Genomic DNA, 24,989 nt, shown 5'->3' with positions numbered 1-24,989 from the left:
AAATTATTTGACTTATTAATTATTCTCAACAACGCCATTATTTATTTCAAATTAAATAGAGTAGTTTCAAATTAAAATACGCCTTTAGTTTTTGGGTGCGTTCATATTTGCGATCAATTAATATATATATATATATATATATATATAAATGTATATTTAAAGCAGTAATATAATAAACTCACAATACAATGAGAGAAGGATAGTAAAAAGATATTTACGAACTACTTGTGTTATATTCAGACATCAGATTAACTTTAAAGAAGTTGCAGTTGCAAGTCGGTTACAGTATTTAAAAAAAGCGAACGCACGCAAACTTTCTAAACGTCAGTTACAAGACCTCGAAACTTTCTAGTTTTTCTAGTTTTCTTCTTTTGAAGTTTCGCCTGCAGCTATTAATTAGATCCCATATCCGGCGCGCGTTCTAATTCTTTTACAACTTACGATGAGTGTTTAACAAAGCCAGTGTCAGTAAAAATGGTGCCCCAACAGCAAAGAAGAAGGAGGAGAAGGGCCGCTTTGGTTCGGACTTCGGAGCGTCGTGTTGTGGTCGCGAGAGGCCCTGGAGGGTTTGGGTTCACTATAGCGGGGCAGCGGCCTTGTGTAGTGTCTGCCGTAGCGGCTGGAGGGCCGGCGGAGCGGGCTGGTCTGCGCGCAGGGGACGCTTTGATTGCCGTCGACGGGGCGAACGTAGCGCGAGCTCCTCACGCCTCTGTGGCTCGGCTGGTGGCCGCAGCGCCGGGGGCGATCGCTTTGAGCGTGGCGCCGCGGGAGGCTCCGCCGACGGACACGGAGGATACTGAGCCAGATGAGCGGGCGCGGACTAGGCGACGGCACCCACCGCCGAGGCGCCGCCCGCCTGCAATGCTACACCACCCAGGTCAGTTCATTAGAAAGGTTCCTAAAGGACCATTTAATTGACTTCCAAAATGATTTTACATGTATTGTTTTTGCCCTCTTGCATCTCGTAAGTAGTTTAAGCATGGTATTCCACCTATTCACTTTCTTTGTCCAATGTCATTGCGTTTCACTCTCACATTAAGCAAAATGTGAGACAAAACACACATTGAACAAATATATTGGACAGGTGGAATACCACCCTTAGTTAATATTTTAAGTTATTTAACTTTAAGTACTGATTGTGGTTTCCAATTTGTTTTACATTTACTTTCTCTACGGTGGTGGTCTTTTCTGCTTTGCAATAATGTATAAAACAGCCTAATCTTTATTGACAAACAATTTTCCATTAAAATGTAGTTTTGGTTATTAAAATGTATTTAGTGCCTAGTTTCTTAAAAACCTTAATTTTTGCTATATATTTATCAACCTAAGTCTTGAACTTGCTATGGTGACTTATAACTATAAATCAAGTAATCATTGGTTTGCCCTTTACTTGTTAGAATGGCTGGAAGATATAGATCTGCAAGATGAGAAAACCTCCTAAGTTCCTGAATCTTTACACAATGGCTGAAAAGACAAAATAATAAGATTGCAATAGACCTCTAGTGCAGTTGCCATCAGATATATCAGAGCAGCCAAGGTGTGTACAATATCTGAACATGCGCTCTAACACCTTGACAATAGAAGCATGTTCAAATATTTCTGAGTGCCTTGGAACCTCAAATATATCAGATGGCGCCTGTGCATAGGACAGCATAAAACAATAATAGTTGTGTCTTTATTCCTTTTGCAGATGGCTAGTCAAGCTCCTTAAATGGTTATTGAATGATGAGTAAGTGCTGCAAAATATTCTTGCACTTATGTGTTGTGTTTGCACTCATTTTGTATTCATCTTACATGTGTTGTCATTGTTTAATGTTTGTTAATGTTAGAACAAGGATAATAATGAAATGATAAAATTAAACACTGTTTTGAGGTCTCACAAATATTGTATTCATGTGGTCCTTTTCCTGTTTATTTTGTGTGTAGTATAAATGTTATTAGTCACTTTAGATGATGAAGCGTTTTTTTTTTAAATAACCCGTTAAAATAGTTTAATTTTATTTACAAATTTTGCAAAAAACAAATAACCCAAAAGTTGAAATGCCTTGGTTCCTTTAAGAAGTTACTAATTTACTCACATGCATGCTCAACTTATCCCTTATACAGATGTAGTACATAATGTGCACTGTACATTTAATATTAATAATTGTATTCATAAAACCTTATACTAATTAATTTTTACTAGTATTTATAGCCAATCTCGCCATAGATGGACTGTTTGAAGCTGAGGTGTAACACTGGAATGTGCTAGCTAGACTCAAGACTGTGTCTATATTGTAATTATGTAATAATCTTTTCACACATAAAGTTCCTGTGGGGCCATCACTTCTTCTGGTTGTCTTACTATACAAGGGCGTACCCACGGTGGGGCAAGGTGGGGCATAAGCTAACAATTTCTGTTTCAACCGTACCCTGTTACAACGTACCCAACCACCCCTACTTTTGCCCCACCCCTTAAAAAATGCTGCGTACGCCCATGTTACTATATGTAGTCATCCTTGATCCTTATAAAATCTTTCTGGAAAATTCTATTAAAATGCTACTAATGTATGTTATGTAACCGAAAAGTCCTGTTTTTTTTTAACATCCACTTGTTCTCTAATCACTTCAATAACACTACAAATATCAGTGTGATTTATTTACTCTTCCATTGTTTAACATATCTCTAATAAGCAATATTTTTAAGAATGGGGATTCATCACATAGTAATGATGTCACCCCTGTAATAATATGCTATTTTACGTATTGCAATATTACATGTCCCACAACACTCTTTAATTATCCATCATAATTTTCCAGCATGCCACGCTCCAAGCACATCCAATGACATCCTCCAACTGAGCCGCGCGCACCTCACGCCGGCCCAGGCCGCGCGGCTCGAGTGCCGCGCCGTCGTCGGCTACCTCGGCACCATCGAGACCCCCAGCGCCGCCGCCAGCACTGCCCCTGGCAACGTCCGCTCCGCTGTACGCAAGCTCAGACAAGAGCGACGACCAGCCACACCTGTGTTATTATCTGTCTTACCTAACGCGTTAAATCTTAGGCGCCCAGGTGGTCAAATCCTTGCCCAATATCAGAGAGAAAGAATACTCTACGCTGGATGCGGCTCAGACGCTGACAGAAGATATTTTGGACTTGTAACGGCAGCGGAGACTGAAGAACAAGTAGAAGCGTCACATAGTTGCCATGTTTTTGCTGTAGACCCTAGAATGGCAGAGCATGAAGCGCATATACCTCGAGCGAGAGAGTTCCAACTAACTTGTACTAGAGATGCAGTTGCTGAGAGGTGTTTAGAGTTCCCACCGTCAGCGGAGTATGTAGTTGGAGTTGTCAAAGGAATGTATTCCTTACCGGCTGATGATAACAGCCCAAATCTAGCGCAGATATCAAAGCTAGCTATTAAAGGCGATAGTCCCGCGTTTGGTAACTTCTCTAGATGCAATAGAGCCGTTTTTAGAGTGCCCAGAGAAAGACGGCCGTGTAGGCACGATGATAGACTAGAAAGGCTTGAAGGTCAAGAATTCATCGCTAACTCTCCACAGCCAAGTAATCATAGCGAGATAACGACTACGTCTTCTAACAGTGATTCTGGTATAGGCTTTCATAATGACTGTAGGAATATCGCTGACCGGATATTGGTAGTTGATTTCGCTGGGCCTCAACCTCCAGTGAACAGGTTTAGACAGGAAATGCCCAGGCGTCCTTTAGGGCTGGTTGGCTGTAGTTTTGAAGATGGTTCTTTCCTGTCTAACACAACTCCTGTAGTAGATGGCTTCGCCGGACAAGGCAGGCCGTTGAACTCGGATGATGTGCTTAACTCTGATCTCCAAGCAAGACATGTGAGCCCTAGAAGTGAGGAGGATAATTACAACTACAACGCGTATGGTGTCGCTTCAACTTCGGGCTCTAGGAGTTTCCAGAATGGAGTAGTGTATGATCAGGTATGTTTAGATTAACTCTGAATTGCTCAAAAGACTAGAGAGACCTACCATAACCACCTAGTCACTATGATTCCTGAATCCCTCAGGGTTTCCATATTAACTAGAATTAATAGAAGATCCAGAACTGATCAAATGATGAATCATTTCTCGATAATAACACAAGTCATACATATAAATATGTGTCGCTTAACTTCAAACTCGGGTACATCCATTCAACCCTCTCAGTAAATATCTATCCTATTACCTTTTCTTAATACCAAAATCGCATAATCTGTCAGAAGGATTTACCCAAGTTTGAAGTTAAGCGACTCATAGGAGTCTGGCTAACCAATTTTGTCAATAGAAATAGTCAATAAATCACAAATAGGTTTGCCAATGTTTTCAACTAAAATCAAAATCTCCATTCCTACACAGGTCTACACAGAACCTGAAACCCACCACTACGAACTCCCAGACATCCAACTAGCTCGCGTAGCTGAAGCTTTCAACTCCGTCGAAATATATGAAGAAAAAGATAAGCCTGCTTCCAACTCTGTTGAAATATATGAAGAGAAAGTCCCCAAACCTTTCTATTCTGTTGAAACATATGAAGAGAAACATTCTGGGAATACTTTTAATTCAGTTGAGATATATGAGAAGTCAGTGTCCGACAAGGCTAGCATGGACAGTATGTCCATGTCGGAGGCGAGACCGATGGGGAGAAGACAGGCGTCGTTGGATGATATACTTGTACTAGGACGCCCACCTAAGAATGATGATGATCATTTTGTGCATCCTGCGACTGTGAAAAGCAAGGTATATATATGGAAATTATAGATGGTCAAGCAAATCTTGTCAGTAGAAAAAGGCGCGAAATTCAAATTTTCTATGAGACGATATCCCTTCGCGCCAATATTTTTCAAACATGCCGCCTTTTTCTACTGACAAGATCTGCTTGACCAGCAATAAATGAAAGTTCATTCACTCAGTAATAAAAGCTATTTTATTTTTTTATTTTATTAAATGAAAGTTTATTCACACGAACATATGGTACAGTAGATATTGTATTGTAGATATTGTTGTTCATTGTTGACCTTTGATTGAAAATGAATTGGATCTAAGTAATTGCAATTTGATAAGATTTATAATAGTCAGTTAAAGTAAGGACGTTTAGCACGAAGAATTTCGTACATTGACCCGCCTGTTCCTATCTCTATCGCACGCGCATATTTATATAGCTGTCCCGCCCATGATGATAGCGGTCAATGCCACTGTGCGAGCGAGATCACTTTTGATTGCTAATGGTTTTGTTATTGAATGGTAAATTCAACATATTTTTTTAAAAAGTGTTATCGCTATAGTAGTATGAGATACAACATTCCTTCAAAAATAGTACATTATTGCAGAGGCCGGGAAAGGGCAATTCGTGGATGAGTTTCGATTTTGTCGGACGACGCGAAGCGGAGTCCGACAAATAAGACGAATCCACGAATTGCTATTCCTGCCGAGGCATACATATATAGTGCTTTTCTCCAAACATGCGAGGAAATAAGCTAAAATAATTATTATTTAACCATCAAGCATCACTCAAATCAAACCTTCACATCCAAAATGTCAAAAACAATTTCCCTCTTTAATTAATTTTTAAAAGTTTAAGGTACAAACTTATTCTGCCATTCAGTATTCGTTCATTCAATATAATTGTGCAATATAGTTGGTCAAACCAACTTTTCAGTCAGTAAGAACCAGGAAAACTATACCCATCCTTTTCTTTTGGGTGCTAGTACTAGTGTAAGACAAAGATAGTATGATTCTCTTTGTCTATGTTTGAAATGAGAAAGTCCTTTGACAAACTATATAAGCTTTATGAACACGGATGAGATTTAAAAAAAATATAAAAATAATCTTTGATTTTATTAAGCAGTATTCGCACGATCATACACGTGAAATCATAGCTGATCGGGTCGTGTGGAAGCGGCTCACGGCAATAATAATTGGCCGTTTGCGTTTTTTATTATTAAAAAGTAAAAAACACTACAGTTATAAATTATTACTGTAGTGTTTTTTTACTTCCCGTCCGCTAGAACAGGACAGCGATAGTTTGATGTTTTTTAATTAGAGTTTGACATTAACGAAGAACTTCCCGTAGTATTTTTGCTACAGTAACATTTCCGAGCATATTGGAGAAAAGTTTGTTACTGTTGTCCCCCGGTTAACGGGACATGTGTAACGACTCGTAACAACAACCTCTTTCTTCCAGGTCCGCAAAATAAAACCCCTGAACCTACTCTCAAAAACGAAGCACATCCTCACCGGGCGCGAGCGAGACAAGAAACTGGACAGAGAAAGAGCACGCGCGCTCAGCGCGAGTGCGGGCGACGTTGCCGCTCCGGGCGCCGCGCCTGAGCTGCCGGGCGCCGCCAGCGAGCCCGACTTGAGACAGGTTAGTGGCAACCGTACTTCTTGAAAAAAAACCTAGAAAATGACTTCCATGAAATATTTCACATCGTAGATCATGATTTCCATCTTTGTTTTCCTCCCATGATTTATATATATATATATATATATATATATATATATATATATATATATATATATATATATAAAAACACATCTGCGCAAATACAACACATTGAGTCATTAAACATACTTACAACGAAAAAAATTTTACGACGTACTAAGTTACTACAAGTATTTTTACTATATCAGCAGCGGATGTTAGACCTGTTTATAAACTAGCTTTGAAATACCTGTTTTGTTAATCCTACCTGTCCTGTTTTCAGATTTCCCTTCCTTCCCAAGGAATTATTTCCTCATTTCTGTACAAGTCCCGTTCCTTTCCCGACTGCGTAGTGCTGAGCTAAAAGTAGAAAAGGTCTCGTCATCAGAAAAACCGGCTGCCTGCTACAGTCAGTACAGTCAGATCAGTGAAGTAAGGTCTCGAGGTAGCGGCAAGCCCTGCTACCGCGTACTTAAGTGTATGAGCAAAGAGAATTGATTGTAATAGAGGTAAAGTCTAAGAAAAAAACAGATCCCTTCCACTTTGACACCCAAAACAGATGGCGCTGGTTTTGCGGTCACTGAATTGTCAAACGCCAACTTTTGACAATCAAAGTTAGGTACCTCAAAATGAATGGAGCTGTACAGCGCCATCTCGTTTACCTGTCACATTTGATTTTTAAATTGTCTTAGATTTATATACGCATCTTACTCATTGTATCTTTGGTATGAGCAAGGTTTCTCTAACCTAACGTATAAGCCCACGTATGCCTAATATTTACATTTCTTATGTCTTAAACATATTTCTGGCGCGCAATCGAGTCAGTCTACCCTTACAGTCCGTATTTCAGGAATTTAAGGTCCATTTTTAATAAACTAAATAATGGTAATTAATACATTTTGTAAACACTCCATTACTTAAAACAATGTACACTAAACTTACAGTCCTACACAAGTATGAGACTTTAACACAAATGAACGTCTTTATTTCAATTACATAAGGCGCATAGATAATATATATAGGACACAAATACGATGTAGGATGTAGAGCGACTGTATGTTTGTACATATTAAATAGTATAGCTATTAATAGTCTAGACATCGTCTAAAGTGTGTATTGTGCATACATGCATAGTATACACAAGTCATATTATAAATGTTGTAGTCTTAGTAAATTTGTGTAAGATTGTCCCCTAAAACTTTGCCATTGCATTGTGAGTAAGGTTATGAATTTATTTACCATTCATTCATTGGGTTCATTTGGGTTCAAATTATTAACGAATAAACTTTTTAACACTTGACAATTTTTTATACTTGGCCATTTCTTTTGATAGTGAATATTGTGATTATTGTGATTTGATTTTTTTTCTTTTCAACTTAAATCTGCAATCGGCTGATTTGATTTAGTGAAGGAAAAATCCTGAGAAAATCGTGTTAAATCCACTAAAGCTTCGTGTCGTGAATCTCTGGGTTTGAAGACTAGATGGCATTCGTTTTGCATTGTTTTGTAAAAGCTAGCGCCTGCTCCAATTCTTGGGATCAGTTGCTAAGCGAACCCCAGGGTCCCAAGATTTTAAGAGCCGAGACAAACGCAAGGATGATGTGTTAAAATTCTCAAATCTGAAAACGGGCTCGGTTATGACTGATACAGGGTTTGGTGCATCCGGCCTTAACTTGTGACTCGTCATAAGTAAACATTGCGTTGCGTCCTACTAGTAGGAGTATGACAGTTGGAAGTGACCGATGAGTAATTTTCAATTGCGTGTCACATCAACTGGCAAGGCTAATGTAATCAATAATCATGTTACTATTAATAGTGTACTACTAATGTGATTTCAGAACTTGAACTGGGCTAGTAGAATACTAATAATAGAAGTATTACGTAGGGTTTCTAATCAATTATGAACTAAAATAGATGTCATATACTGAAGGAAAATTGACGCTGTAAATAACGCATTCATTTGATTTATCCAATTGGTATTGAGACCGTTCAAATAAAGTAAATATAGTTCATATATATTTTATGTTTATTAAGAGTATAGTGGACGAGTGCATACAAACATAGTCCCCATTTTCCTCTCAGAATTTTGACGTTATGGAAAATCTTTTTACGCAAGTTTTTGTACATTAACCCATTCGCATTAGCTATTTTGACTTATCTCGATTATATTGATTAGAGGTGACATATATATCAGGGAAACTATTCTGTCAGATATCTTTATTCAGTGCAAATGAGCCCCTTAATTCGTGAGCGGGCTTAAAAATCATATAACAAACATGAATTGTTTATACGACAACGGTTTCACTCACTTGAATTTTTAGTCGCTATTGGCGAGATGTTTCGGGCAATTTATATTATGTCCCACGAAAGTTTAATACCGATAACAAACATGGTTCAAATCAAATATCAAATCAAAGATTGTAACGTCAGCAGGGGGTGTGCCGACCCCCCCTTTGCCAATCAAGACTCGTTGAAATAATGACGGTATTCATTGTAGTTTATTATCTGTTAATAGGCTCTGAATGTATCCGGCTCGAAGGACCATTAATGAGTCTTGATTCTTGATAACTTGTGTAATTTATTTCGATTGATTTTATTAAAGTTTGTCATGATATTATGATCGAGGAAGAATTTGTCTTATTTGCCCTAAATACGCATAGGTATCAGACTTCCATGTTGCATACATAATTATGGAGTAAATAGGTTTCTCGCAAAAAAACGCACATTAAATGATTGCCGGCTGTACCTACGAAATGCCCTCAGAGAATTTCACTCCGTTAAAACTAATCATATGAGCCCAATCTCGAGGCCTTCGAGGGCCGTCTTACAAATTTTGTAAATTAATGTGAACATTTTTATTTAGTTGTTTGTTCCTCCCTTACTTAAAAAGGCCTTATCTGAATAGATTTTGATGATATTTGATACCTACGAACTTCTAAAACAGCAGCTTAGGAACGCGGACAAAGTCACGGGTATATGCTAGTTCAATAGGAAAGCAGTTCCAACTTTAGTGCAAGAAAAGCTCACATTGTGCGGCAAGCGGTCATCGCGCCCGCACCAATAATTTACCTCTAATTGAGCGGCGTCTGCGCAAGTAGCGACGACGAGGATTGGCTCGTGGGTGCACTGAAAAAAGAATAGAACACATGTTCATGTCAGTCAATGTTTGTTGCCATTTGTATTAATGATAGGTTTCTTTTTATCGATCTCTCTCTTCTTGTCACTGTTAACAGCACACAGACGAATAATAGCCTAATACCTAGACTTCATCAAGCTCAAACGCAATTCAAACGTGAGCGTGTTGAGGAAATTCGTCGAATGATTTGACAGCTGCGAGTTGACAGATACAAATACTAGTTTTTGCCACTTGCCACGCCTCTCTAATGTAATTAGGCTCCTTAACTATGTAGCTACGGCAGGCGTGCCTCACTCCGCGATTTAGTCGCTTTGCTACAGGTAGCTAAAAGTACATCCGTTCCACACCAATTTTGGTACTACACACTAATGCCACACCCGCGCGTGGCGCTGTCGCCATCTAGCGGCCATATCTGTCCTGATCGTAACAGACGCGTTTTGTTAGAGAGTGAGTCTTCTGTACCTAGTACAGTCAAGGAATTTAAATTCCGACCCATTTCGTACTTTGTCACAGTGACAATCAATATGAAAGCCGCTAGAGACCTCATACGGTTGTCACTGTGACAAAGTACGAAATGGGTCGGAATTTAAATTCCTTGACTGTACTATTATTTATTCTGTGGCTACGGTCCCTATAATTGTGTGGTAATTTTCTCGTACCTATGTCATGTCATAGTACCTAATAGACTAGATTAAAAACAGCTGATTCACGAGCCAATGTTAGCGGCCTGCACTATGGTGATCCCGTCGATTGATACCGGCGCGGGCGCTCCCAGTCTCGCGCGGGCGGTGCCCACTACCGTACCATAGACAAACAAACAAACCTACTGGTTTATTGCAATAAAGTGCGCTTACTCGTACTGCACACGAGACCCAATGTGAAAAATTGGATTTCATAGAGAGGTTAGTTTATAAAAAACCTGCTGTTAAGCAGAGCTGGGGGTTTGCAGAAAACGAAAAGAAACGTTATCAGTTCCATACATTATTTATGTTTCGTTTCGCTTTCTGCAAACGATTGTCATCTTGGCTTAGTCCCCCTGGTCTCGTGTAGGGCCGGCCCTAGAGTAGCGCACCTATTATAAGCTGGGCAAGTAGCGTACCATAGACAAACTGTGTATACATGAAACATTGACAACAATTCCTTAAAAAAATACTTACATAAATTGTATCATTCGATTGGAAATAATAGTAGATTTGAATGATTCAATTTGGCTGAGTACTTAGTTATTAGGTAAATCACATTTTAAATTTTGTCCCCATTCACCTCAGCCATTCCTATTCAATTCATCCCTGTTGACGATATCTAGGTATATTAGTCTGTCATCAGTGTCATCACATGTCTCGTTTTATATCTGATCCGCTAATTAAATTATCTAAAAACGAATGAGGAAACACACAATAAAGTTAATTAGGATTGTTAAATTTAATTTGGGTCTGATAGTTCCGACCAGTTTAGCGAAACAGAAACTGTCACTTCCTAGATTAAATGTACATTAAACGAAGTGGATAAATCAACCAGGAAACTTTCTTTTACGGGTTAAATTCCGTTAAATTTTTTTTATTCATGAATAACTATCACGGTAAACGAAGACTATATTCGTTTTTTTTTAACATTATTAGCATAACTGCGCTACTAGATCGATCAAAGTTAGGTGTTACGATCGACATCAAATCGCCCTATTTGAACATTAGGACTTAGTAGGCATAATAGTAAGGTCAGCTTGTGATTGTATATACTTTGGATATATGTCGAGGTAACGTTACTTTGATGCACGTAAAATATAGCATAAAACTGTCTCCGGTAACAGTTATTAATATTCTTTATGGTTATGTTACGACCATAGATAATAAATATGGCGGGGACTAACGACGTAAGTGTTAATTTTACTTTTATCCGCTGATGGCGCAGTCACGAGCGGCCGGCACGTGTATAATCTGTGACGCCATTATGTTAAAATTAAAAAGTTACGTTTTTGTTGTATACTTTTGTATTTAGTTTCTTTTATCACAAGTTGTAACCAGTTTTTTTAATAAACATGAAAAAGAAGTCTCTACATAATATATCCTTAGAGCTTACTTGCTCTGAAACTGCCGCTACTTTTTGCCAAGAAGATGAAATTGGGAATATGGTCGATTACTTTTACCTTTCCCTCTTCACAACCAGATGGCAGGCAGTTCTCATCTGTGCGTTTCTCTAGAAACTTCTTGCCTCGCACAGCTAAACCGTGGAATGAACTGTCTCCTGCGGTATTTCGGACCGATACAGCCTTCAACCTTCAAGAAAAGAGCGCACTGTCATCTTACATTTCGGCAACGCATTTGCAACCCTTCTGGGGCTTGCTTAATTGGTGTCAAAAAGTTTGGAGACCTGTGACATAGATACTGAATTCGTTTTATTTGGAAAATTTGCCTACGTCTTAAGAGTCTTACATGCTTATTAGAAGAGCCGGTTTCGAAATCATTTTCCTAGAAACTGCTCGAAGGATATCGCATGAAATCTTTAAAAAAACGAAATACTGAGTACCTATATAGTAGAATTAAACAATAGCTAATTATAAAAAGTTCCAGGAGTAATATCCTGCCTATTATTAATGGCCTAATACCTACTTAGCTTGAATACTCGATGAGGAACTGCGGCTAAACTCGCACGTCGCCGGAAAATGAGTCATTTCCTTTAGTTACATCTGATTATCTTTTAAGAAATAACTTGGCAGACCACCGTAAAACCGTATCTCATGAATGAGGACCCTATTACTATTTACTAAGACTCCACAGTCCGTCTGTCTGTCACCAGACTGTATCTCATGAATCGTGATAGCTAGACGGTTGAAATTTTCACAGATGATGTATGTATTTCTGCTGTTGCCGCTATAACAACAAATATTAAAAAGTACGGAACCCTTGGTGGGCGAGGCCGACTCGCACTTGTCCGGTTTATTTCTTCCATTTATGAAAATATTTTGCCTTAGATCTGCTAATTAAGTACATTCATATATGTATTAGTCATTGACGCTCATTGTCAAGAAAGCGCTGTTATTTTCATGTAGGTATTGAGGTGACAGTTCAGTTATGAAAAATTTTGATCCAGTGAAATTCCGCAACATGGCGCGTGATCATAATCATATATTACTGGCCAGACTTTAAGCTCGAAAACGAAGAATTGTTTCAAATGTATGTCTAGATCCTACTATCAACGAGGTCGGCTCTGCGTTGTTTGTCAATATAACGCGAGTAACGCGACTGATGAAACTACTTGAAATGTTACGAAAACTGAGACGTAAATGTAATACATAGTCACTGCTCCACAAATTTAAGATAAATCTCGATTGTTTGCCATGATAACTCATATTTCAGTGCAAGAATCCTTTTATCTCTACAATTGCAACACGATTATATTTTTGTACTGTCTGTATCGTTATCAGGTAATTCCAACAATGCTCAGGTAAGAGGGCACTAAAAATAGATTCCCTTAGTCACCAGAACGACGTGTATTTATAAGTTTGTTTATCTGTGATTTGGTGCAGAGAATAAATATTGACAAATATGTTTTGATTATTTCGATTTGATTGCTTGTCAATTGTTTGCGTGGTTAGATTGGTAGAAATTAACGTAGACGTGTGGCGTTAGAAGGATCTAGATAATTATGGCGCTGTACTTTAAGAGGGGGCGTAACGCCAGGAAATAGGAAGGGAATAAAATATATGGCTACTGGCTAGCTACACGAAACTTGCGACGGAAGATATGACCATCGCGCGGGTTTAACGTATATAATAACATAAATCATAATACAATATGTAATAGGTGTTTAAAATTTTGCTCGTCACGTCCCTCGGCTATATCACCAGTTATTATATAGCTTACAAACTAATAGCTTAGTCTGACTACAACTGTTATCTTTTTTTTTGTTCCCGCTATCTCCACGATTCACGATAATTTTAATTAAAAAAAATGTAGAAGTTCTTATACGTGTCCCAATTTCAATGAACTGGTGCAATGATATCGGATGCCATCTCTGGTTCTATTTCCGCGGCAATCGGGTCAGTGCGGCCTCGTCCTATAACTCGTGTTACTCGACTTTACGGTTTATCCATCAATCATTTTATTAACCGACTTCAAAAAGGAGGAGTTTCTTGTTTGATAAGTTGGGAAGTGGGGACTTTGTATATTTCCCGATTTCTCGAAGCTCTAAGGATATATTATGTAGAGACTTCTTTTTCCTCATGTTTCTTAAAAAAACTGGTTACAACTTGTAATAAAAGAAACTAAATACAAAAGTATACAACAAAAACGTAACTTTTTAATTTTAACATAATAAACAGGATCACAGGGAACTCATGCATCATGCATTTGCTTTAAAAATTAAACATATATTTGTTGAAGTGAAACAGTGCTGAAGAAAACCAAAAAATGATGACAGTTTTGTGTAGTCGGGTCTTCTTTTGTTAAACTTTATTTCTTTGAAACTTAATGTTGTCCTTTATCTTTCAATGGTGTGTACATTCAATATTTTAAGCAGAAGATTTGTTAGTATTTATTCAGCACTGAATCACTGAACCGTCCATAAGTAATCTGGCCGTGAACCTAAGTAAACGGATCTTGTTATTTGGACAATATATCATTCAACTTCAAAATTGAAAGATTCTCGGGAGGGACAAAGGAACTGAAGATTCAGATGTTTTTATTAACCTTTTATTTATTGGGGCACTTTGCTCTCTCGTGGAACTCGCGGATATGAGGTGGCGTCTCCGAAATATCTTTATCGCATATTTTACACGAAACTTTTGCTTTCGTTACTTCAAAAACAACAAAACAAATTATTTTATTACCTACTTACAAACTAATTAAAAGATAAACTGTAAATGGCGGCAAATGAAAACTTTTTTCACGCGCGTCACACATCCGTAGTTTTTTTTTTATTCAGAGACGAACTATAGTTGGGGTCGATTGCCATATCGTTCGATACCAACTGACATGCGAGATTTGTCAACATTGTATGCAATTGACATTGCATTTCGAATAACGTCAGCTCGACTTATATCACTTATATGTATTAGAATAGGGGTCAAAACAAGTACTTTTTTTTTCAGAGAAATTCGAAATTTGAATATGTCATTACCAAACCGATTTTTTAGTAATGAAGCTATAGCTGGTCAAGCAAATCTTGTTAGTAAAAATAGGCCCGAAATTCAAATTTTCTATGGCATGATATCCCTTCGCGCCTACATTTTACAATTTGCCGCCTTTTTCTACTGACAATCTCTCTGCTTGATCTGCTTGACCAAGTATATTACAACATTTTCACAGATAAGAAATTTGCTGTAACAAAACAGTTTATAATGTTGGCCATTATTGACGGATTTTGAAGGCATCATAGAGGATTTATAATATGTGTGTAGATAAATGTATAAAATGTCATAAAGTATGAACTAAAGCATATATTGGATGTCAATGGCAACTCAGAAACATAGCCACACAGCAAAGTACCGGAGATAATGGTCATCAGTGGTCATTGGTCATCAGCCGGGTCGCGTGAAGGTCGGACCAATTTAGGAGTCTACCCACTGCTTGTTTGGCGATGAGTGGATGGTTCCAATTTGCCAAGCTTCCTCGTTTTTTAACCGATTGCGGTAAAAATAAAGGGTTTTGTTTTAAAATTACCGTGTTAAAGTTACTGGTGTGCCGTCGGAAACTTTCCAAAATTGCGAAATTTCCACATGGTAAAACTTCGGAAACATCTCATATTTTTGTACGGGAATATAAATTTCCTTAACGAAACTTTCCTTGGTTTCCTGTAAATCTTCCCTAACATTTCCGGAAAATTTGGGAAATTTTTGGTAACTTTCCGCAACAGATGTGGCAAAACAGAAACAGAGTCGCACTGTAAGGGTTTCTTTTTTACCTTTTTGGTACGGGACCGAAAACGAAAGAAATAGAAAAGTACTTTAACAAAATAATTATAATGTGTGGTGAACTGTCGGCATTATAATACTTATTGAAACGTAGCGAAATCGGTATAATTTGCTCACTCCGGAAGGCGCTTCATAGGATCCATCTATAGGTTGTACGTTGGTAGTCTGTTGTCTATTCTTTATTCAGTCTATGGTTATCTTTTCCGTTATCTTCAATTTGTTACGGCCGTAAACAAAAATGGTACCTATAATTAGAAGCCTGGTATTCGAACTGACTTCAGCGCCACCTAAGATTCGCGTTAATCTCATCATTTCATTAAGACATTACAGACGGCTAAATCCTTGGTCCAACTGCAGACAAGTGATGATAACCAGGTCGATCTTCGTAATTCAAATTTGGAACGCCAATGAGGCGTATTTCCGCGTCCGAATGGTATACGCATCGGGATTTTAACCTCTTTACGGCGAGGTCGTGTTTGGTTATCGCAATGAATGACTCCTCTGTTGGCGCTTATCGGGTTTATTTTAGGTGACCTTTGAATAATTCTTTTCTGATTATTGTTACAAGATGATTTCAATATTAGTTATTATTGCGACTTCTGAAGGATAGTTTAATATTGTGCGTAGATAGGTATGTATCAAAACTTTCAAAAAAGGTATACGCATAAACATGACCTACCACTACCACGTAGCTAAACTTGTAAGACCAACCGTCATGAAAGGTATATGTACCTTTTATATTAGATACTTAATCCTACAATGTTAATTTTCTTCAAATAACATTGTTATTTTAAATAGGTTACTTATACAAAAGCTCATGCACTAATTAATTACACATCATGTTCGAAGTTACAAAAACATAACTGTGTATTGTTTTCATTCAAGAATCTTCAATATAGGTACTCTCAACATATTTCCACATTTGTGGGTACGTCAGAATGGCACAAGTACCGTCCGGGCCTATATATAGGCGTATGCATTGTTTCAAGACCGGTGCAATATAGTTTTATATTGACATTCCCGTATGAACGGTGGGAATAAGACGTAATCAGTCTCTCTCCGGCCTCCGTTCGTAACTGACGTGAAGTTCGCTTCAATTACGCTGAAAACCATGTGATAATTAACCGTTTCGTAACTTGTTACGCCATTTGGATTCTTAACTACGTAACGCTACGATTCAAAATCAACTGTGCGTCGTTGAGTTAAGGTGTATTTGTGCGAGCACGTGTTCCATTAGTTCTGAATTTAAATTTGGAATGTCGGGGTTGTCAGGCGGGAAAATATAAACATATGTGGTGTTTTGTTTAGTGTTTTTGTTTTCGGTGATCAACTAGAAATGGCCAACAGAGTCATGGGATACGTGATTTGTGGGTACAACTCCGTCGATAATCTGCTGGTGAGTTTCAAACTTAAAGTAGGTATTTATTAAGAAGAAAAGTAGCTGAAACTGAAAAATAATCAGGGTCTTGTCGAAAGTCCTTGCCTTCCGTCGCGACCTGGGGGCCTACTGCGAAAAAGGATAATCGAAATTAAAAAAACGACTTCAGTTTTTCGCGGTAGGGCTCTGGAATGACGAGGTAATTAAATGAATAACCACAAAATGTATAAGACCATATACTTCAAGTCATGCGTTACTTTGCACTTAGAATTAATTACATTTACCATGTTAATATAAATAGCAGGCGCGTATAGTTGGTCACCAACTTGTCAGTCAGTAAGAACCAGGAAAACTATACTCATCCTTTTCTTTTCGTTGCTAGTACTAGATTCTCTTTGTCTATGATTGAAATGAGACAATCCTTTGACAAACTACACTAGAATTTTTCGTAATTCAATGGTCAGTAGGTAGGTTCCTTCTGGTCTTAATTTTTTTATACCTAATAAGAACATATATATAATAGGTATCAAGAAAGCAACTATAGATGCGGTATAGGTAGCCACGACATAGTTTAATTTGTAAAGTCTCAAAAGTCTGTAATATAACACATCACAGCTCAATATCATAGGTTAAAAAAAAGCTGACATGTTTACTTAGCAGCAAGTCTGCGTTCTATTTTTGAATCTAACCAATCGTTTGTGGTTTAAAGCTTTGAAGGTATTAAAAATAACTATTATGCCCGTTGCTATACAATACATATTCTAAATAATTAATTAACTTGTTATGTCTCTTTGATCCTTGCAAGCAAAAGGCGTGTTGAGGAAAACGTTTACCTATAGCTTAGCTACTCTCAAGCAGTGTTTGTAATTTTTCAGTTATTGCAAGCATTTCCTGTTTCCTCTATTGTTTTCTGTTCAGCTGAATAATAATGATTTATTTAATAACTGCTTGTTTATAAAGGAAATTGTGGCGACATCGAGTTCTTTGGCCAATGCATTTACACTTGTTTTTACACATTTTATTAGTTTTTGGGTCGGATGTTAGTTATGGGCGCTTGTATTTTTGTTTGTTATTCTTTTTCGGCATCTTAGTCACAATCGTCAGTACTTTCGATGCGAATACTCGAATAGGTACTAAAAATGTCCTAAAATATATTTTCCTTCTCGTTTCATCTGTTTTATTTATTTATAAGTATCTATGTCGGCGGCATCGGCAATCCGGCAACTAAATCATTAATAAAAAAAATTTGAATTCCTACATTTTATATGAATTTTCCAGGGTTTGCTATTTAAGTAATGTTCACAAAAAGTTGGAAACTGTAGTCAATTGTTTTCGTCGCCTCTCCGTATGAGTAATTCCTTGACATAATTTTACCCGCATGGTCCATGGGAACACGACACTGATGACACATCCAATTAAGCGACTCATGTTTTGATCCAATTTTATCCATAGGTACGAGCAGCTAGCTACGTATACCTATTGCCTACTGTCTGTTATCTGTCCAAAAACAGGGATTCACCGCCCTTGAGTATTTAAAAAACAAATTCGCATTTTTTTTAAATATGTACCTAGACCGACAATCTTACGAAATATTCATGACATACCTTGATTTCAGCATTATTACATGCAATACAGTAATTGAAATTCTAAAAAATATAGTCGAGCCAATTTTAATCGATGATATACCAATTAGACCGTGTTATAATTAATTGAATCCGGAAATTAACCAACTAAGAGTGTGCAATAAAATAACTAATAGACGTTATTATCGTGTCGTGATGGTCGTTGCGGCAATCTGAGGATCTACCGCGAACACCGAAGTTCGCAAATTGCGGGCATCTTTCTATTTTACTCCAATTTTAGGCGCAATTAGAGTGACAGAGAAAGATCCGCAATTTGCGAACTTCGATGGTCGCGGTAGGCCCTCTGCCACCGACCGCCATTATATGCGAGTCACAGATGACTACTGTTTTGTCAACACTCAACGTTTTGTTTCATTAACTAAGCTATGTTTTGAAAACAACATCGTAGTACAAGTACACAGCTGAAAAATAAATAGAATAAGTAAAATGTTAAGTTAACGTTAACGACAGATACATTACAGCCAACATCATAAACGATATTTTTAAAACAAAATTATAGAACGTAAATCTATGCTTTTTATTTTTTTAACCTTTCGTCGCGACATGGTATGTCAAGGAGCGTCTGGCTGAAAATACGATAATCCGGGTCCGAAATAGACGGCATGAATGAACGGGTCTATTTAAAGATGAATGAATGACTGAATGTACGCATTGTTGTGAACGCGGAAACGTTGTGCAAGTGAGATCACTGACTTTCACTGTGAAAAGGGTTGAACTCTGTAAAGTGTTGTATTGAAGATTAGAATGTTACTTGATTTATTTGGTTATAATTGTCTTATTCATAATACAGTACATAATATAATGTTCTTGAATGTAAAAAAATATCCATTTTTATCTCGATTACAAAACCTTTCTCGATATAAATACATATAATAATATTACCTACCTATGTAATTTATAATTCTTTCATTTTATTAAAATAAATAAAGATTATAGGACATCATAACACAAATTGACTAAGTCCCACGGTAAGCTAAATAAGGCTTGTGTTGCGGGTACTTAGACAACGATATATATAATACATATATAAATAATTATATACACAGAAAACAACCATGACTAAGTATCGCTAACTCTTAAAATAAACGTCGTCATAAACATAGTATGAAGACATGTCATTAGCACTTTCTTGTCAATTTACTGTGCTGTACATTGCTCGCAATTGAAATTTTGTTAGAAAGTTAATAAAATCTGAATTTTAGTTTATTAATTAAATTAAGGTCATGGTTAAGTTAAACTATGTTACATTACCCTATTAAAAAAGCCTACTTGCCGGTAACAGACTGTATTATGATATGTATATACATATTTATAAATACTGAAATACATAGAAAACACCCATGACTGAGGAAAAAATATGTATCTGTGGTAATCACACAAATAAATGGCCTTATCGGGATTCGAACCCAGGACCATCGGCTTCACAGGCAGGGTCACGACCCACTTGGCCAGACCGGTCGTCAAATATTAAATCGTCAATTCTAGGTAAATATTAGTGTTTCGTGAAAAACTTTGTTTACGTTCCACTTATTATTTTCTTTACAATTTTGTCTTTCGTGCATTTTGCGTTTTGTGTTGTTGCAATTTTTACTTCGTAAATGATATCATGTCTTTGGTCCCAGATAAAATACCCGCTACTCGTAGTTATCAGAGCTTGTAGATTGCATTGAAATAGACCAGATCTAAATGACTGCTTCAAATACTTTGCATTCCTCAGTTGCAGGTTTTGCGTATTTTTTTTCCACGCACATTGGCCCGTTACGGACTTAGTGATGTTTATTTTATCGGTTTTCGTAATCATAATGGTGACCAACCAACTACAAAGAGTTCAATGGCCTGGGGGCTGGGGGACTGATGTAGGTAATAGTATTTTCCTGCAAATACCAAGACAACTGAACAAGAATACCGTCCTAATTCCTCGAGTTCAATGTTGCCTAAAAATTAAAAAGGTTTTTTAAATTAATATTTTTAATTCAAATGACATACCTATATGTATCATGGTAAAAATTACAACCTCTGGATGAGATTAACTTAGGACCGGGACAAGTGGTGTACCTACTTACTAGAAAAGAGTCCAGGCCTATGCTCAGCAGTGGGCGATAAAGGACTGATATGATGATGAATTATCAATTAATTTCATTGCCACAAACTCATTTTCCAAAGCAAAAGAGCACGTTTATGACGGTAGATGAAGAATTTGAAACCAATTTAAAAAACTATTTTTTACCAATCATTTTCGACCATAGATAAGCTATATCGTGGGATTATTCCAACCACTGTGTTACATTTGTAATCTGCGTTTATCTGTTGCAGCGATGCACTACATTCGTTGTCCTGATCTCCGGTCATTCACACCAATCTTTTCCAGAATACCAACCTACAAAATTTACTCCACACGTTATTATTGTTTTGAAAATCACGTTTCACATCAATTGCGTTAAAAAAAGAAAAGGGTTAGCCAACTGTCAGACTGAATAGTACTGCAGTTTATTTTTAACAACCATTATTTTCAGCCAGCATTCTATGCATCTTATTTGAATAAAAACAAAATTTATCGGTAAAGGCGCCTAAAGATGTATAATTTTAACATTATATCAATGGTCTCATTTGAATAAAAACAAAGTGAGGCGATATTTTTGTGCGAATTCCACAACTATGTCACTTATCTTATGAGTAGTTAGCAGACTGTTTTGTAATAAAACTATTTGTAGCTATTAGTTTCATCGCAACATAATTTAATATAATAAAATAGGTTTGAATTGTAGCAAACTGATTGGTAAATTAATGTTTCTTCTCTTACCAATTTCAAATGCACTCATGCAATAAATGCAAAATTTTGCTGTGTACGACAGCATAAAATGAGTTTCGTGCCTTCGTACATAAAGAACAGACAGGTCATCTTGGCGGTCGACCATTTGTAATCGCATCAAACTGTTTGAGGAAGACCGCCTCAACATCTTAGATGCAAAACGCCAACAACGCAAAGAGAGACCGAAGCCCTCTTACACGTATACATATAACGCATCTGGCCAACTCTATTGTAACACCTGCAGAAGAGTCTTTAAGACCAAGTTCGGCCTGGCCAGCCACATTCGGGCTCATAACAGGCGTAATCCGTAAATTTTATTTTTGGGGTCGCCGTCATCGAAATCGATGAGGAGGACTATATATACATAAAGAAAAAAATTACGTTGATTGTTTTCATATTAATTACGTTATATATATTTTTTTTTAAACATATGTTCTGGTAAAAAATTTAATTTCCGTACCTTGTCACGTTACAATCAATATGAAAGTTAATCAATATATTATTAATTTTTATGGCTCACGTAAATGAAGTAAACAAAGTAAACAAAATCTACCCTCAATTTCTCCTTAAGCCGATTGAGGGTATCAAATAATATAGGTTAAAGTCAGGTCGTTCAGTGACAGATCCAGGCGGTTTTGTATTTGGTTGGTTAATCAATAAATGTTATATTATAACTACCCGAAGGTATCGTCTTGGGTCGTCTCATTCGTTTTTCGTCAAGTTCTTAAATTAGTCCTATTCTGCTTTCGTCACTCATTCTAAATTCGTCACAATCGTCGGTGGCTTTCAATGTAGAATGAGTGACGAAAGCAGAATAGGACTAATTTAAGAACTTGACGAAAAACGAATGGGACGACCCAAGACGATACCCTACCCGAAAATGTACAAATTATTTGTTTACTTTTATTTTAATACCTAAAGATACAGAGTATAAACTTGGACATAATGTTGATATTCTAAACCTTATTAATTATAAATTTAATGATAATAAGCATTATCTTAGCCCTCCCCAGCTCCCTGGCTCCAAGAATTGGCGCAGGCACAATTTTTTTACGAAATCCCGTTGCGATTGCAAAATAAAATGGCGACTGTCAAACGGGTTCACATTATTATCTGTGATACCGTAACCACTGTATCGCACAGGGAAAAGAACGCAACGGTGTAGTAAGCGGAAGTGGGATGGGCTGATCTGGTGTTGCAAGAGTGAGAGGGAGAGAGGGGATATTTATCTCAACCTTCATTCTACAAGTTGGTGTCTCCCCAACTCCCCATATGTGAAATAGTGAAGAAATGTGGCTATGAACGACCATAAGGCCTTGTGTGCGGTATATACGAGTATAGGCAGGGATCTAGGTAGATGTATCTAGCTGCCTGTAGGCAGCTTCAAAAGTAACGGAGCGGACTACGCGTCAAAAGTATTTAGAGTTAGACCAAGATAAGTCTGCAATGATTTTGATAGCACACACAGTGTTATTTTAAACGTCAAACTTCTATGAAATTATGACGTATAAATAACACTTGAACTTCATGTGCTATCAAAATCGTTGCAGACTTATCTTGGTCCGACTCTACCATTCTCTAATAGCTTAACAAAAAGAGATAGTCTCTATACATATGTAGAGCAATTACACTGTGAAAGATACTTAGAACATAAACTGTAGAACTGAGTCTCTGAGAATTATAGTTCGTTTTTTAGGGTTCCGTACCCAAAGGGTAAAACGGGACCCTATTACTAAGACTTCGCTGTCCGTCCGTCCGTCCGTCCGTCCGTCCGTCCGTCCGTCTGTCCGTCTGTCTGTCACCAGGCTGTATCTCACGAACCGTGATAGCTAGACAGTTGAAATTTTCACAGATGATGTATTTCTGTTGCCGCTATAACAACAAATACTGAAAACAGAATAAAATAAAGATTTAAATGGGGCTCCCATACAACAAACGTGATTTTTGACCAAAGTTAAGCAACGTCGGGAGGGGTCAGTACTTGGATGGGTGACCGTTTTTTATTTTGCTTTTTTTTTGTTTTTTTTTTGCATTATGGTACGGAACCCTTCGTGCGCGAGTCCGACTCGCACTTGCCCGGTTTTTTTAGCATTAGAAAGAACTTGAGAGAAGCGTAAGCGATCTTGACATGTCTTTTAATTGAAAAACGCTTTTTAAAAATTAATAACTATTATCTATGAAAGCAGAAGAATATAAATGATCGTATTAGATTCATAATTGTTACATATTTGCCGTAACTTATTATTAAAATGTGTTTTTCAATTAAAATACACATCAATATTGTTTACCTTATTTGTAATGCTAAGAAAAACGAACTATAGGAGAATTGTTTTGACTTTACCAAAAAAAAACAAATGTTAAATGGCAATGCTTCATTTGCCGTATATACCACATAAACACGTATACTGCTACTAAACGGTTGTTTAATTGCCGCTCAGATACGACTTACGAGTACATAACAGACTAATAAATAATACCAACTGTAGGTTGTAGTGCTTAAAGACTTTTGACGACTGTAGTCCATAACAGACTGCAATGTTGAATACGGCAACACTTCGGGAGGCAGCGTTAAGATTATAGTTGTGCCGTTCTCGAGAAAACTCTCAATGTATTATGGAAAATATTATAGCGCGAACATTTCCCATACAAAAAGGAGAACGTTCTTGAAAACGGCACAGCTTTAGTTAAGATCCGTTTATAGACGCAGCATTCGGAGAGAACACGTTTGAATTATGTAGGACGATCAACCGATCCGGAGATGGAGAAACCAAAAAGCTTTTACATGAGTTTGAACCATTAGTACGCTAAAGTTGCCTTTTAAGGGGCCCACTGATTACCAGTCCGCCGGACGGTATCGGCCTGTCAGTAGGAACAAAATTTTGACAGTTTCGAGCAACTGACAGGCCGATACCCGGCGGACTGTTAATCAGTGGGCCCCTTTAAACTGGCTTGATCCTTTTCACTAATGATAAATTCGGTAGCGACCATGGTGTATAAAAGTGAAATAGCCTTTGCGTTTGAGCCGAAAAAATCATCTCAGAAAATTTCGCCATCTACAACTTCGATGATTTGACTTTGTAATCTTTGTATGTGGATTATCAGTCATTCTTATTAACTTGTCTCTGGTAATAGACACGGCGTGGGAACTGGGTCCAGAGACATGTGAACGATCCGATTAGATCGGTTGCTACAGACAGTACAGACTTTTACATGGTAAGGGCCAGTTCTTGCAACGTAAAGCGCTCTACAGATGAAACGATTTGATCACCAATCTGACGTCACAATGTGTACGATGGAGATATAGCAGACTGCACTCTCTTGTTATTTCTTTATTTTTATTTTTTTACGCCTGTATAATCCAATTCACGACTGTCGCGACAGTCTCCACTAATTAATTATACCCGACTTAAACACGGTCTCCCAACAGCCATCAACGCGATCCGACTCACAAATCAAGCAATTGAGTTTCGTCACGCCGCCATGCTCAAACGGCGGCTTCCGGTCAACGATTTAATTTGTTTTTTTTTTCTGACTGTGGCGTTGTTTTGTGCCAGTGGGTTTGGGGAAAACAGCTGATTTTGCGATTGGGAAATTGTTGAGATGACAATTGTTTTGGAGCTATAGCACAAAACAGATAAGTACAGAAGTCAATCACATGTATGTACTTTACTTTTCATACCTACGCTCGGCGGTCG

At 37.5% G+C, this 24,989-nt stretch overlaps 2 protein-coding genes across 2 annotated transcripts in view; both read left to right on the top strand.

The window, feature by feature from the left end:
• Positions 1 to 280: 280 nt before the first annotated feature.
• LOC134667904 (regulator of G-protein signaling loco-like) lies at positions 281 to 4,045 on the top strand. The gene is made up of 3 exons (XM_063525353.1): positions 281 to 877; positions 2,800 to 3,941; positions 4,028 to 4,045. The coding sequence occupies exons 1-3, from the start codon at positions 475 to 477 to the stop codon at positions 4,043 to 4,045; spliced, it is 1,563 nt and encodes a 520-aa protein (XP_063381423.1). The 5' UTR covers positions 281 to 474.
• LOC134669218 (regulator of G-protein signaling loco) overlaps positions 3,726 to 24,989 on the top strand; it is a 105,412-nt gene continuing 84,148 nt past the window's right edge. The window contains exons 1-3 of the mRNA XM_063526735.1: positions 3,726 to 3,941; positions 4,356 to 4,736; positions 6,181 to 6,363. Of these exons, the coding sequence (XP_063382805.1) occupies positions 4,602 to 4,736; positions 6,181 to 6,363 (318 nt within the window). The 5' untranslated portion in view covers positions 3,726 to 3,941; positions 4,356 to 4,601. The remainder of the gene's footprint in view (positions 3,942 to 4,355; positions 4,737 to 6,180; positions 6,364 to 24,989) is intronic.

The sequence above is a fragment of the Cydia fagiglandana genome, chromosome 1 (assembly GCF_963556715.1).
Source record: "Cydia fagiglandana chromosome 1, ilCydFagi1.1, whole genome shotgun sequence".
Taxonomy (NCBI): domain Eukaryota; kingdom Metazoa; phylum Arthropoda; class Insecta; order Lepidoptera; family Tortricidae; genus Cydia; species Cydia fagiglandana.
The sequence above is the reverse complement of the archived record's forward strand: the minus strand, read 5'-3'. Positions and strand labels throughout refer to the sequence as shown.